This window comes from Stegastes partitus, unplaced genomic scaffold (assembly GCF_000690725.1).
Source record: "Stegastes partitus isolate 25-593 unplaced genomic scaffold, Stegastes_partitus-1.0.2 Scaffold1074, whole genome shotgun sequence".
Classification (NCBI taxonomy): domain Eukaryota; kingdom Metazoa; phylum Chordata; class Actinopteri; family Pomacentridae; genus Stegastes; species Stegastes partitus.
Window position 1 is genome coordinate 10,842 of NW_007578805.1, and position 13,035 is coordinate 23,876.

At 41.1% G+C, this 13,035-nt stretch overlaps 1 protein-coding gene across 1 annotated transcript in view; it reads right to left on the reverse strand.

The window, feature by feature from the left end:
- LOC103367646 (C-Jun-amino-terminal kinase-interacting protein 4) overlaps nucleotides 1–12,259 on the reverse strand; it is a 23,094-nt gene extending 10,835 nt beyond the window's left edge. Inside the window, 17 exon segments of the mRNA XM_008295743.1 lie at nucleotides 622–708; nucleotides 783–915; nucleotides 1,818–1,952; nucleotides 2,764–2,817; nucleotides 2,896–3,023; nucleotides 3,112–3,154; nucleotides 3,233–3,385; nucleotides 5,005–5,062; nucleotides 6,048–6,295; nucleotides 6,399–6,568; nucleotides 6,685–6,754; nucleotides 7,455–7,519; nucleotides 7,609–7,679; nucleotides 8,997–9,117; nucleotides 9,206–9,400; nucleotides 10,035–10,297; nucleotides 12,168–12,259. Of these exon segments, the coding sequence (XP_008293965.1) occupies nucleotides 622–708; nucleotides 783–915; nucleotides 1,818–1,952; nucleotides 2,764–2,817; nucleotides 2,896–3,023; nucleotides 3,112–3,154; nucleotides 3,233–3,385; nucleotides 5,005–5,062; nucleotides 6,048–6,295; nucleotides 6,399–6,568; nucleotides 6,685–6,754; nucleotides 7,455–7,519; nucleotides 7,609–7,679; nucleotides 8,997–9,117; nucleotides 9,206–9,400; nucleotides 10,035–10,133 (1,830 nt within the window). The 5' untranslated portion in view covers nucleotides 10,134–10,297; nucleotides 12,168–12,259.
- Between the last annotated feature and the right edge of the window lie 776 nt (nucleotides 12,260–13,035).

Sequence of the window (13,035 nt, forward strand, 5' to 3'; positions counted from 1 at the left end):
GTCACAATAACACAAAACTAAACATGTAGAATGCTTTTATTTTGAAATATTTGCTCACAGATTGAAAATAAAGTTCTTCTGGTTGAACTTTCATCACTTATTGAGCAGATTTAACAACAAAAACTAAAATGTTTGTCGTCTCAAAATGTAAAATAGACCAATATTAGACTCTCGTGACAGTTTAAACCTGATGCTCAACATTTAGGTCCGACACTAAATGAAGGAGACGTGAATATTACTTTAGTGTGTGGCCGAATAAAAGTAAAATTAACGTCACTGACTGGATATTCTCTGTGATAAATACAAACCGAACAATGAGTTTTTTTTTAAATCGCTGCAACGCCAGCAGATAAAACGAACTGGACAGCAAATCAAAACCAAACGGAAAAAACATATTAATGCGTTTTCTGCATCACTTACTGATTTTATTTTATTTTTTCAGTTTGCAGCCTGATAGATGTGAAACTATGGAGGAAAATGACTGGATGAATTGTGATTTTTGCAGTGTTTTTTTAAAATATTGGTGCTGAAATGTGAGGAAAAAAACTTGAAATAAATCGATTAACTGGAAGTGTTGTTGTTGTTTTTGCACATTTCAGACTCGTTGATTTAAAGACTCACCTTCGCTGTAGAATCTCTCTGATCCAACAGTCTGAGCTGCATCAGAACAGGAACGTCTTTAGGTTCTGGTACCGGTTCCTGCGACTCCTGCGAGGATGACATTAAATCACCAGGATGTTTGATGGCGTACCGGCCCGTTCCTTCTTATTCTGTGCTCCTACCTGAGTGTTGGCCAGCGGCAGGCTCCATCCGTGGATCTGCCGTTTCCCCAGAGTTCCCCAAACCTGAGATCTTATTTCTCGGTAGAGTTCCCTCCGCCGGGCTCGAGGTGACGGAGCAGCCGGAGTCGAAGACCTGCAGGGAAACGATTGTGGCGTTAATCAGCTCGCGTGTTTCATACATGAAGCAGAATAAAGACACTGAGAGGCTGTGAAGCTCGACTCGCTGTCCTCCAGGACCTCCTCAAACTGTTGGATGTTTTTCTCTCTCCTTCTGGATTTGCATCAAAAAACTTCAGTCATCCAGAATTTCCAACAAAGCCTCCAGAACTCTCAAGAAAACTACAAAGAAAATTAATTTATTTTGCAAAAACAGACTTTAAATGACAGAGATTCAAATATTGTCCCTATAACTCTGTTTGGTGAAATATATTTTTTGTGATTTTGATTTGTACAAGATTAGGACCACTTATTTGTATTTATTTCCTGTTATCACACATTACTAGTGACCTCCAGGTGACACTGGTCCTGTGGGATTTAAAAGAAAAAAGTCTGAGAACACTTTATCGAGTTAAAACCCCTGAAACGCTTTAATTCGTCTGATGGATTTCTGTGAATGAGTCTCCGCCTGAATTCGTGGCAAAAAATGCCCCAAACTTTTATTTATAATCCAAAAAAAGCGTAAAAACAAAACAAAAACGAGACTGAAATCATCACTTGAGCTTGTGTTTGGTGAAACATGGTCGGTAAATTAAAATTCATGCTTTTACAAATTACAGATTCATATGGAAATAAAAGCAGAAAAGACTTCTGCATTTAATTAAAAATGACAAGAAAACCAAAGTCTTTTACTTTATAGTCCACAAAAAAGAACAATAAATAAACAAACAAACAATAACTGATGAATGTGCAAAAGTTTTCTTACTTTGCCAGATGTCACTGCACTTGTTGGAGCCTGATTATATGATATTTGTAGATTATCTTGCACAGCAGGTTTAAAATCTTGACTTTCTCAAACCTTTGCAGCAGCAAACTTACTCGGTGTGAGTCCGACTGATGACCGGAAGCTGCGGAGATGCCAGAGGAGATCGGGTCAGCGCCGGGGAGGTCGCCAGCGCAGACGGTGGCGGTGGGATTAAAGGCGCCTTCGTCAGGCCGAACAAGCGGTTGAATCTTTAATGGAGATAGAGAAGACACAGTGAGCACGGTGAGAGGAAAAGTCTGTAGAAACATGGAGATAGTTCAACATCTACAGCAACAACGCAAGCTGGGCACAAAACAAGAACAGCAAGAATGAGACACAAAACCACCGGAACGACAAACAAAAAGAGGAAAACAACAAAAAAGGGACACTGAGCCACGTAAACGAGACGGAAGACGATAAAAAAAAGAGACACTAAACACTACAAATAATACACTAACATTTTGTTTCCAAATTTTTCTCCGTTTTTGCAAATAAGTGACTAAAATCTACTTTTTTCCAGATTCCTGTCACCCATCTGACAGAGGGCGGATTCAAAAATTTGCCAAAAATAAAACATTTGCAGGATCTACATCCCGTAAAATACATAAAACTCTGAGGTTTTCTGTGCAACCGTGAAGCCTTGACTGACTCCAACAGTCATGTGCGAAAAATTCTGAGAGTTTTTCTGATAAACTGCAAGTAAGGAAACAAATTCAAAACATAAAGAGTTAAACATCTAAAGTATGTGGAGCCTCCGGGTTTTCTGTGGATGCTAACGTTGGACGTGTTGAGTCGAGGTTTTACTTTATGTTTTTTCTTTTATTGTAAGATTTTCTCTCTCCTTCTTCGTGGTGGTTGTGTTTCCACAGAACTTGAAAAATGCGCCACAGTGAAGAAAAATGAAGAAGAAACTGCTGCTTGGAGTTCAGAGAGTTGACGCATCGAACCACCTCCTCGTCATGGACTGCAGCGAGTTCAGGTGTGTGGTTTAATGTCAGAGGTTAATAAAGAACGACCTACTTTCTCCAAACACTGGACCTTTTCTCGTCTGTGAACTTCTCCCCCTTCGTCGCTCTGGCAGAAAGCAGAAAGAGTTTTAAGTGAACTGTAAACTCAGCTCAACGTTAACTCTTAAATCAGGCGCAGGGTTACCGGAGGGTCTGACTGTGTCGAACCGCCTCCTGCAGCTCGAACAGACGCTGCTTGTACTGGTTCTTCTCCATGACCACGCGAGCCATCTCAGAGCGAGAGAAGTGACGCATGGAGGCCGGCAGCGAAGCCTGAGAGCAGAAAAGTTCATCAGGATTCACGCTGAGGAGCTACAGGATTTAGAATAAAGCTTCACTGCTGCAGGAGATCACGTCTTACATCTGGATTCTCAGACTGACACGCCTCCAGCTCTTTACGAAGCCTGTGAAGGAAATATTATAAATATTACAAACAGATGCAGCAATGAAGAGGATGATTAACACGAGTTAAGCTCCTTCACCTCTTCGTCTCGTCCTCCTTCTCCCTCATCCTGGCCTCCAGCCGGGACACCGTCTCCTGGAGAGACGTCACCTCCAGCTTCTGAGCCGAGCGGTCGTCGGTCAGCTCGACCACCCGAGAAATCAGAGCTTTACGAGCAGCTTCGATTAACTCGCTGCCGGGCAGCAGAAACAGAGCAAAGTCAGGATTATTTAGGAGTCTTTATTCGTACCACAGCAGAGAACTTTGCAGTGCACTAAAGGGGAACGTGCACAAATGTAGGAAACGAGTAGAACATTTAAAAAGTAGTGTTGAAACTATGCAGGTTTTGTAGAAATTCAAATACTGCACAGGTTCGTTCTGAGCAAAACCTCCAGATAAAAGTTCACCAGAGAACATGAACAGAAGCCTGATGGATGCTGGAGAACATCCTCTGGTCAGATGGAGATCAATGTGTTGGGCTCAGATGGAGTCCAGATGTTTGGTGTGAACCTGACCAGGACCACCACAGTGAAGTGGTGGCAGTATCATGATATGGGGCTGCATGAGGGCAAGAGGTGTTGATGACATTTCTAGATGAATGTCTGAGGATGAACCAGGATACTGGCTGACCAGGACGACCACAGTGAAGCATCGCTCCACATGTAGAAACTCAGACATCGCAAAGATTTGTGTGGATGTAGAAAAATAACAATATCAGACATATATATGTTGGAAAAACAATGACGTTTGGGTTATTCCAGCTCAGTTCAGCAGACTGTTGCTAATCTTTCTGTGACCATCTCGGATTGGGTTAAAAAAAAAAAAAAGGGATTTTTTGCTACCAAAAAAATAACGAAAAAATCAACTTTTTCATGTTTTTTTTTCCAAATTCGTGACGACACCTTAACTTTGGATGACAATATCTCAACAAGTATTTAAGATGCAGACTTATCTGACAACACATTTCCCCTTCACCCACATCACGGCTACCTAAATGCATACGCTGAGATTCTATGGCCTGTTCAACGTCAGGAAATATTAACGCCTGAGGCCATCTTTGTTCACCAATAAAACATACAAAATCTACAACAGAAGTCTGAAATTTCCGTCTTCCATAGTCCAGTATGAGATGTTTAATTATACCCAATGTCATGAAGATGACACATACAGCCTCTGAGATACAGACCCTCAAAAATAGCAAGTATCACAACTTTACGCGCCAATAGCCAGTGAATGAGAGGTCATCATTGAAGTGGTTTGAATTTTCAACCATGACAACTTAGGAACATTGTCTTTCAAACTGGGATCTTTTTTCAGTTTTGCTGGACAACTTGTTCAAAGAAACTGATGTATGAGAACGGAAGGAGGGCTAATTTCTATTGTAAATGCTGTTTGTTGTATGGGTGCACAAAGATGGTCTGTGGCGTTAATATTTCCTCACATTGAACAGGCCGTAGAATCTCAGCATATGCACTGACGTAGCTGTAATGTGGGATTTAAACACCTCCAGTATCGGGGAAATGTGATCTCAAATTTGAAGTCTGTATGTCAAATACATCTTGAGATATTTTCATCCAAAGTCAGAGTCTCGTCACGAATTTGGCAACAAGGTGAACTGAGGTGGAACGACCCAGTTACAGATTCTTCCATTAGCAGAAAGTAAACGTTAAGATTGCAATTAGCAGCCCTCATAGTTTCTTCTGCTATTTATTGGTTTCTACGGAAGCAGCAAACCCACATGTGTGGAAAACCCCCGTAAAACTGCACCAGACGAGCTGTGACAAGGTCAGAGGAATTTAATTTTGGACTCACTGGGTGACTTTCAGTTCCTCATACTGAGAAAGAATCTCCTCGAACTGGTCTGCGCTGCCTGAACAGAAACAAAGGTTAAAAAACACACCGAATGCATTTGGAGCTGTTTATTGCGCAGTCACAGCCGACAAGAAATAACCACATGAGATGGGGCAAAACAGTAAAAATAAAACAGGAAGTAAAGTTTGTGACACCGGCAGCAGGAGCCTGTTCTCACTGACGGACCCACACCTCATGTTAACGGGGTATAAATAGTTTCCCAGCTTGGCCAGAGTATTTTTAGAAACCGACCTTATGTCACTTTCAGTGTCTGTAAACACAAACTGTACACAACAGCAGAGAACACAACCCTGGGTTATAGGTCAAATGGCTTCAAATGGTGTCAGCGTTATTTCAGTGTTTCCTCTGATGGACCTTCAAAACCCAAAGATTCTTGAAAACTATGTTGAAGACTCAGGCTCTGAAGTAGAAACTGAAATCTGTTGAGTCCACTTGTGGTTTCCAGTCAGTCTACCTGCATGAACACGGTTCTACAACGAGCTGAGAACAGCAGAACCTTCTCAGTTCTGAACCTACGGACTCAGTCTATCACCAGGTGAACACGCAGCTCCTTGACCAGAATAGTACCAGACTAACTCCCGGTCTGACTTACTCTTGGTCTGACTAACTGCTGATCAGACTAACTTCCGGCAAGACTAATTCTTGGTTTGACTAATTCCTAATCAGACTAACTCCCAGTCAGACTAACTCCTGCTCAGACTAACTCCCGGTCAGACTAAATCCTGCTCCCACTAACTCCTGCTCAGACTAACTCCTGCTCCGACTAACTCCTGCTCCGACTAACTCCTGATCAGACTAACTCCTGGTCAGACTAACTCCTGGTCAGACTAAATCCTGCTCCCACTAACTCCTGATCAGACTAACTCCTGCTCAGACTAACTCCTGCTCAGACTAACTCCTGATCAGACTAACTCCTGATCAGACTAACTCCGGGTCAGACTAACTCCTGGTCAGACTAACTCCCGGCCAGTTTGTGTTCTTACCTCTGATGCTGGCTCCTCGGTCGACACTCTCCACGTAATCCCGGCTCAGCTCCGACAGTTCAGAGAACACTGAGTCGGTGTTTCGGAGATCAAACTCCACGCTGTCCTCTTCATACGCCTCCTCCTCCTCTTCCTCCACCTTCTCCTTCCTCTCTCCTCCCTTCTCCTCCACCCCCCTCAGCTCCTCCTCCAGGCTCGTCTCCGACTCGTCGTTCTGCGGCTCTTCGGGGTCAGATCTGACCGGAGTGCTGGGGGTTAATAATAAATGTTAACTAAATGTTTGGCCACACTAACAAGTTGACGTGAACTCTGAAGGTGCATCTCCAGCTGTTTCTGGTTTCAGATCATCACCTGGCGTTCAAGGAGCCGTGAAACTGTCTGAGCTCCGGGGTGGAGCTGATGATTTCACTGACGAACTGGTCCACGGTGGGTTTTGCGGTGATGTTGATCACGTTCCCTTCTTTGGCTCCAAGATCCTCCAAACAGGGAGGACCGGAGTTTGAATGTGGTCTCTGAACCATCTGCAGAAATAAAAGAGCAGGAATCAAATTAGGTGTTTCTCTTATTTTCATGTTTTAAGCTTAAATTCTTCTTTTTTTTTTCAAACATGTCGTAGCCAGAAACAGAATCCGTTTACCTTTTCATTACTGCTGGATTCTGAGGTGTGGTTGGAGGAAAAGTCGGCGTTTCGAGGACGAACGTGATTCCTGGAGCGATGAAAAGTCATTTAAACATCAGCTGTGCTTCTTTCTCAAATCCTGCACCAACAACTATTTATTTTTAGCAAAAAAAACCTAAAAAGTCCCATTTAACCATTGGAAAAGTCACATTTTCTGAAAAAATATATTTTAAAAAACGTGGAAAAGGGACATTATTCATCAGCCAGTGACCATAAAAACAGGAAAAAAATCAGTTTCTTTCTATTTTCTGACGGTGCTTGAATGAGTCATGTGCAGCGTTTCATACTTTTAGGATTATTGACTAAAAACAAGGTCAGAATCGTGATATTTCATCTGAATCAGTCTCCTCGACATCTCTCAGTTGAAAATTTGCCAGAAAAACACCATTTGCTTTAACCAGGTTCCTTGAAAAATAAAGTTTGATTTTACTATTTATTCATTAGTTTCTGAATCGATGACATAATAAGAAATAACGGTGAAAATTTCAGGTTTTTATCTTTAAAAGTTCCTGAGATATTCTCGTTCAAACAGCCTCAGATTTCAATTTGAGAAAAAAAACCTGCTGAAATAAAGGTCGACGGGCAGATTTTAAAAACATTTTATCCTGGAAATTGTTTGCTATATGAAGCTAAAACCTCACAGATGTCATTTTAAATAGCCAGAGTGTACAAGAAGGAAGTTTAAAGAAAATCAGAGCCGGTGGAGCAGAGCGTTAAATAAAAAGCACCTTAAAGGAGAATCCCTCTCAGAGTCCTTCTTCTTTTCCAGAAGCTCCCGATACGAGTGGCCCAACTGAAGGAGAGAACATCAGTGAAGATAAACACCGTCTGAACGCTGAGTGTAATCGGTGTGGTGATAGACTGGCTCATGATTAGTCTGACCTTGGTGTGAGTCAGTCTCAGGGTGCTCAGCTCTCGGCTCAGACTCGCCTTCTGCTCCTCCAAGGCCACCACTGACAGAAACAAGTTAGAATCAGCCTCTAGCGTCTCTGAAAACTTCGACTCACCAGAAAGATGAAATAGATTCACAGGAGGTGGAAATAAACAACGAAGCACGTGTCAAAGGGGCTATTAGGAGCATTTTCCCAAATTTTTAGATCATTTTCTTCTCTATTAGTGCCCTGACACGTCGCCCCCGACCACTGAACACATTATTATTATGTTTAATCTTGAATAGTTTTGCGCCATAACTCGTGGATTTGTCTCGTGTCTGCTGTCATTTTGACAAGTTAGAAAAAAAGATAGAAGAAAAAACAGTCTGTAAAAAAATACACGATAAAATACTACAATAATATAATACTATAAAGAATGTCTTTAACCTCAAAAAATACGTCTTCATGCTAAAAACAATACATTTAACTCTATAAAATACGTAATAACACGACAAAATATGTAGTAGAAATCAGCAGAAAATATGTACCAAGTGAGTACATATTGTAGTGTAACACTATAAAGTACATATTAGTACAATAAAATACGCATTAACACTATAAAGTACGTATTAATGCTATAAAATATGGAAGAACACGATGAAATGCATTGTAAATCTATAAAGTATGTCTTAATCCTAAAAAAATGAAAATCTCAACGCTAAAAAAACTACATCTAACTCTATAAAATATGTAGTAATACTGTACTAATAATTAATAGTACGACTAACGACTACTATAAAATACGTAACACGATAAAATACGTCTTAACGCTAGAAAAATACGTGTAACTCTCTAAAGTACATATTAGTACAATAAAATACACATTAACGCCATAGAATACGTATTAATGCAATAAAATATGGAATAACACGATAAAATACGTTGTAAATCTGTAAAGTATGTCTTAATCCTAAAAACAAAATAACATCTGAACACTAAAAACAAAAGCTTAACTCTATAAAATACATTAACACGATAAAATACGTAATAATACAATCAAATTTAAAATAATGCTATAAGATACGTATTAACACAGACAAAATACATTTAACTCTGTAAAATATGTATTAATGCTAAAAAAAATATTTAAAAAAAGTACTAAAAAAGTTAAAAACGACAAAATGTCTTCTATAAAATACATATTGACGCCTTAAAATCTGTCTTAAAACTACAAAATACGTCTTAATATGAAACTAAATCTGGTGATGTGCCTCCGGTCCTGAATTCACTCATCTATCTGTTATTCTCCTACGACACAATGCATGATGGGACATGTTGCCGTTAGCGACCAGCGGCTGCTTCCCCCGGTGCATCGTGGGAAACTCGTCACATCCTCACACTGATCGGCCTGCTCTCTGGCCTTCTTCTCCAGGTCTCTCTCTCGGCGCTCCCTCTCCTTGTCCCTGGTCCTCATGGCCCTCCTCTCCTGCTCGGTCTGGTCGTCCAGCTCCAGGTACCTCTGCAGAGGAACCACACAACTCACTGACGGAACCCAGAACACGAACCCTGGAGAACATCAGCCATCACCTCCCTCTCTCCCTCCTCACCTCCTGGCTCTCCTTCCTCAGAGCTCGCTCCGCCCGGTATCGCTCCAGAAGCTCCTCCCGCTCAGACTTCTCCTTCTCGGCTTCCTCCTCTCGCTCCCTCAGCTGGGACTTGCAGCTGGCCAGACCCTCCAGAACCCACACGAAGATGGGAACCAGGGACTCCACCACTCCTTCACCGTGGGTCTCAATGATGGTCTGGAAAGAGAAGAACCACAAAGTCCATCACAAGCTCTAATTTAAAGGGAGTTTTTACTTGACCAGCAGGTTTCTTCTGCCTGGAAGCAACATAAACAAGAAACAAAAGACAAAAACAGGATGAATTTGAACTATTTCTACTAAAATGATGCTGCTCAGAGGGAAAGTCATGATCCACAGTGGAAGTTTAGTCTCTTGTTTACGTCATTTCCAGCCACAACAAACCTGCTGGTCATATAAAAATCGACTATAAATCAAAATTTGCAACGAGGATAAACATTTTTTGGGACGAGTAACTGACTAGAGAACTACTGCATCATCTGTTCTACCGTTACAGAGGATCAGAACGTGATAGGACATGGTGGGAACCAGCAGGAACATCTGGAAGCAGACAGAAGCTGCATTTTTTTTTCAACATAAATGGGGTATGAATAATTTTGGACACAACAAGTTTTTAGTAAAAATGCAAAAAAAAACCCAACCAAACATCATTTCTCATTTGTTGGTGTCATTTCCAGCCAGAAGAAACCTGACGGTCAAATAAAACTCTCTATAAATCACAGTTTTGCATGAAGAGGAACCTTCTTTTGCCTAACTGTAAATAACAGAAAGTGATTTATTTATTTTTTCTCACCTGTAGCTCAGAATACAGTTTTCCCGCCTCTTCGCTCACGATGTTGGGGTCCAGCTCCACCTCTCCGGTGGCACACAGCACTCGCTCGCCGTACTCCATTCTCACAGTTGTTCTGTCAGACCGCTGCACTTAAAGGTAAACAGTAATTTGCCTCGAGGTAAAACGAGTTAATCTCGCTCTGGGACGTGTCGGCCGGCAGCAGCTCCGCCCATCCTGCGCTCGCCTACGCCGCGGCCTCGACTGGAGGAGCTTTAGAGTCCATCCTGGAACAGAGAAGAGCCAGATGTGCACAGCTATGGTCAGTCAAACTGCTCTGGTTTTCCAGCTGATCACCAGGATCTGATGTGTGGCCGAAGGCTTCAATCTGTGACTGAAGCTCAGCGAGGATGAAATGTGAATTTAAACAGCTGCTTCCAGTGAAGAAAAGCTTCATTAAAGAGCAGCCGGTTGTCGGTTTTCAGGCTCTCAGACTGAGATTTGCTCGGTCACACATTCCTGAGTGGATAGATTTTCTATTTGAAGCCGCATTTTTCAGGAACGACTTCAGAGTCGCTCAGAGAAACTTAATCAATTATTCAAGGAGCAGAAAGCTGTTCTGATGATCAGGTTAACGTTAAAGACTCGCTTCAATTAACATTCTCTGGTCTGCTTTGACTTCTGTGACAGGATGTATTTGGATTTCACACGAAACTAGCAGCTAATCTGCTAATCAACTGATTATTTAGTTTGTTCAAACAAACAAAAACAAAAAAACCCTGAAAAATGTGCATCAGTTTCCTCAAATGTCTTGTTTTGTCCAAAGATCTTCAGTTAACTGTCACAGAAGAGGAAAGAAACCAGAAAATATTCACATTTAAGAAGCTGAAGTCGCAGAATTTAGACTGTTTTTATCAGAAAATTACTAAAATTCATTAAATGATAATCAAAAAAGTAGAGGCTCACCTAAAAGTTGACAACCAATTGATTATTCAGTGCAGATCTAATATTTATATGACTTGGTTTTCAGATCTGCAGCACATTTTTGACAGACAACAATATGAATGATGGTTTCTGGGGTAAATTTTAATTTAAAATAAAGTGATTGTTGCTGCAGACTGAACCAAACTCTGTCTCTTTAGATAAAAACGTCTCTGCAGCAGCGTCACGCTTCATCTAAAGTAAAATAGAAGCAATAATAACAACAACCACAGCACGGCTAAAATGCAAAACACTGAAAGGAAAAATCTTCTTCATATCTGATAAACGTCTCTGTGTGAACATTTAGCTCCTTGGTGTTCTCTGCACACCACCCAACCTGCCAAAACACACATTTCTGTCAACTTTTGCTTGTTGGAGCACTAAAAACAGTGCATTTAAATGCATTTTTTGCAGGTTTGACAGTGTTTGTTTCATCCACAACCCAAAGATATTCAGTTTACTGTCACAGAGGAGGAAAGAAACCAAAAAATATTCACATTTAAGATGCTGCAAACACATAATTTAGCCTGTTTTTGTCAAGAAATTACCCAAACTGATCAATCAATGAGCAGTTTGGTCTCTAAAATATAAGAAAATACAGATGTTTTTTTCTCCCACACATAAAAATATTCAGCTTGCTGTCAGAGGAGGAAAGAAACGAACATTTAAGAAGCTGAAAAAACAGATTTCCTTTAAATATACATGTGATCAGACTGATTAATCAATTATTCAAACAGCTGGTCATTAAGTTAATCATTGCAGCTCTTTTATAGACACACAGCGGGTTGATTGGACTTAGAATAATCAGTACTTGCAGGTTTAATTACCAAACAGGGACATTTAAGGTTCTTATAATTCTATAAAAGAGAAAAACACAGACAGTGGACCTCAGTATTAAACATGAAAGCGTCTTTAATCCGGACTTTGAGGCTGTTTGTGTTTAAAAAGCAGCACAGAACCCGTTCAGAGAGTCATAAAGGCAGGTTGTCCCAGGCCTGTGATCAGTTTAATTAGAGTCCTGGTGGGTCGGAACACCACAGGACTCGCAGCTGAGCGACTCTCCGCATAAATAAGTGAGAGGACTGACAGCGGACACCTTCGCACCAGAACCTCCACCGCCTCGCTTTTCTACCTGGAAACGAGCCGCGGAGTTCGGCCGCCGCCTGAAAAACTCACCTGGACCGAAACCTCCTCCGGAACTTTCATGTTTCTGCCCCCAAAAACTCACAAAACTCCGCCGAGTTTTCTTCAGGTTCGGATCAATTACACACAAACCAGTTTAGTGCGGGGGGAGGAGCCACCGCCTGACGTATGGGCCACCAGACCAATCACGGAGAAGTGTTTTCACCTCGCAGCCAATGGAACGGTGGAGGAGGCGGGACGTGGGCGGCGCTGTTCTCAGGAGGAGAAAAAAAAGTTTCCTGAAACTTGAACGTTGACACGTGACCGAGGAGGCTGTCAGGTGACCCGAGGAGGCGCGTCACGGGCGGATACCTGCGCGGGGCCGGCGGGCGTACCTGAGAGAGAGCTGCTGCTTCCTGTCAGCTGACCGGAACCGCTCAGGTTACAAGCGTCTCAAGAAATGAACGTTTTTTAAAACAGCATAACTGTAATTTAATAAAAAATAAAATAAAACACAACAACGTGCTGTTATCCTACAGATGCTTCCTGTTTTGTTAAATTACAGACAATGTCACGTAAAATCACAGAAAAAATATGAATTTATTACAGACAAAAACAGACCAAAGTTCTAAATGATACCCATATAAAAAACCCCCAACTAATTTTAGAAATTTGTGACCATAGAATTCCACAGTTTTTATGGTATTTAAATCTGAAAACAAAAAAAATGTCACTTTACAAATGTTAGCCGTTACTTCAAACTAAAGTCCTGGATATTAAGGATTGAGAAAAAAAACAAAACATTTTTTTAAACTAGATTTTTTAAAAATAGATTTCCATTTTTTGGTAAATTAAATATCATTGCCAGTAAATTCACAGGAATAAAAGATTTATTTACATGCAGACTGTAAAAAAACAACAA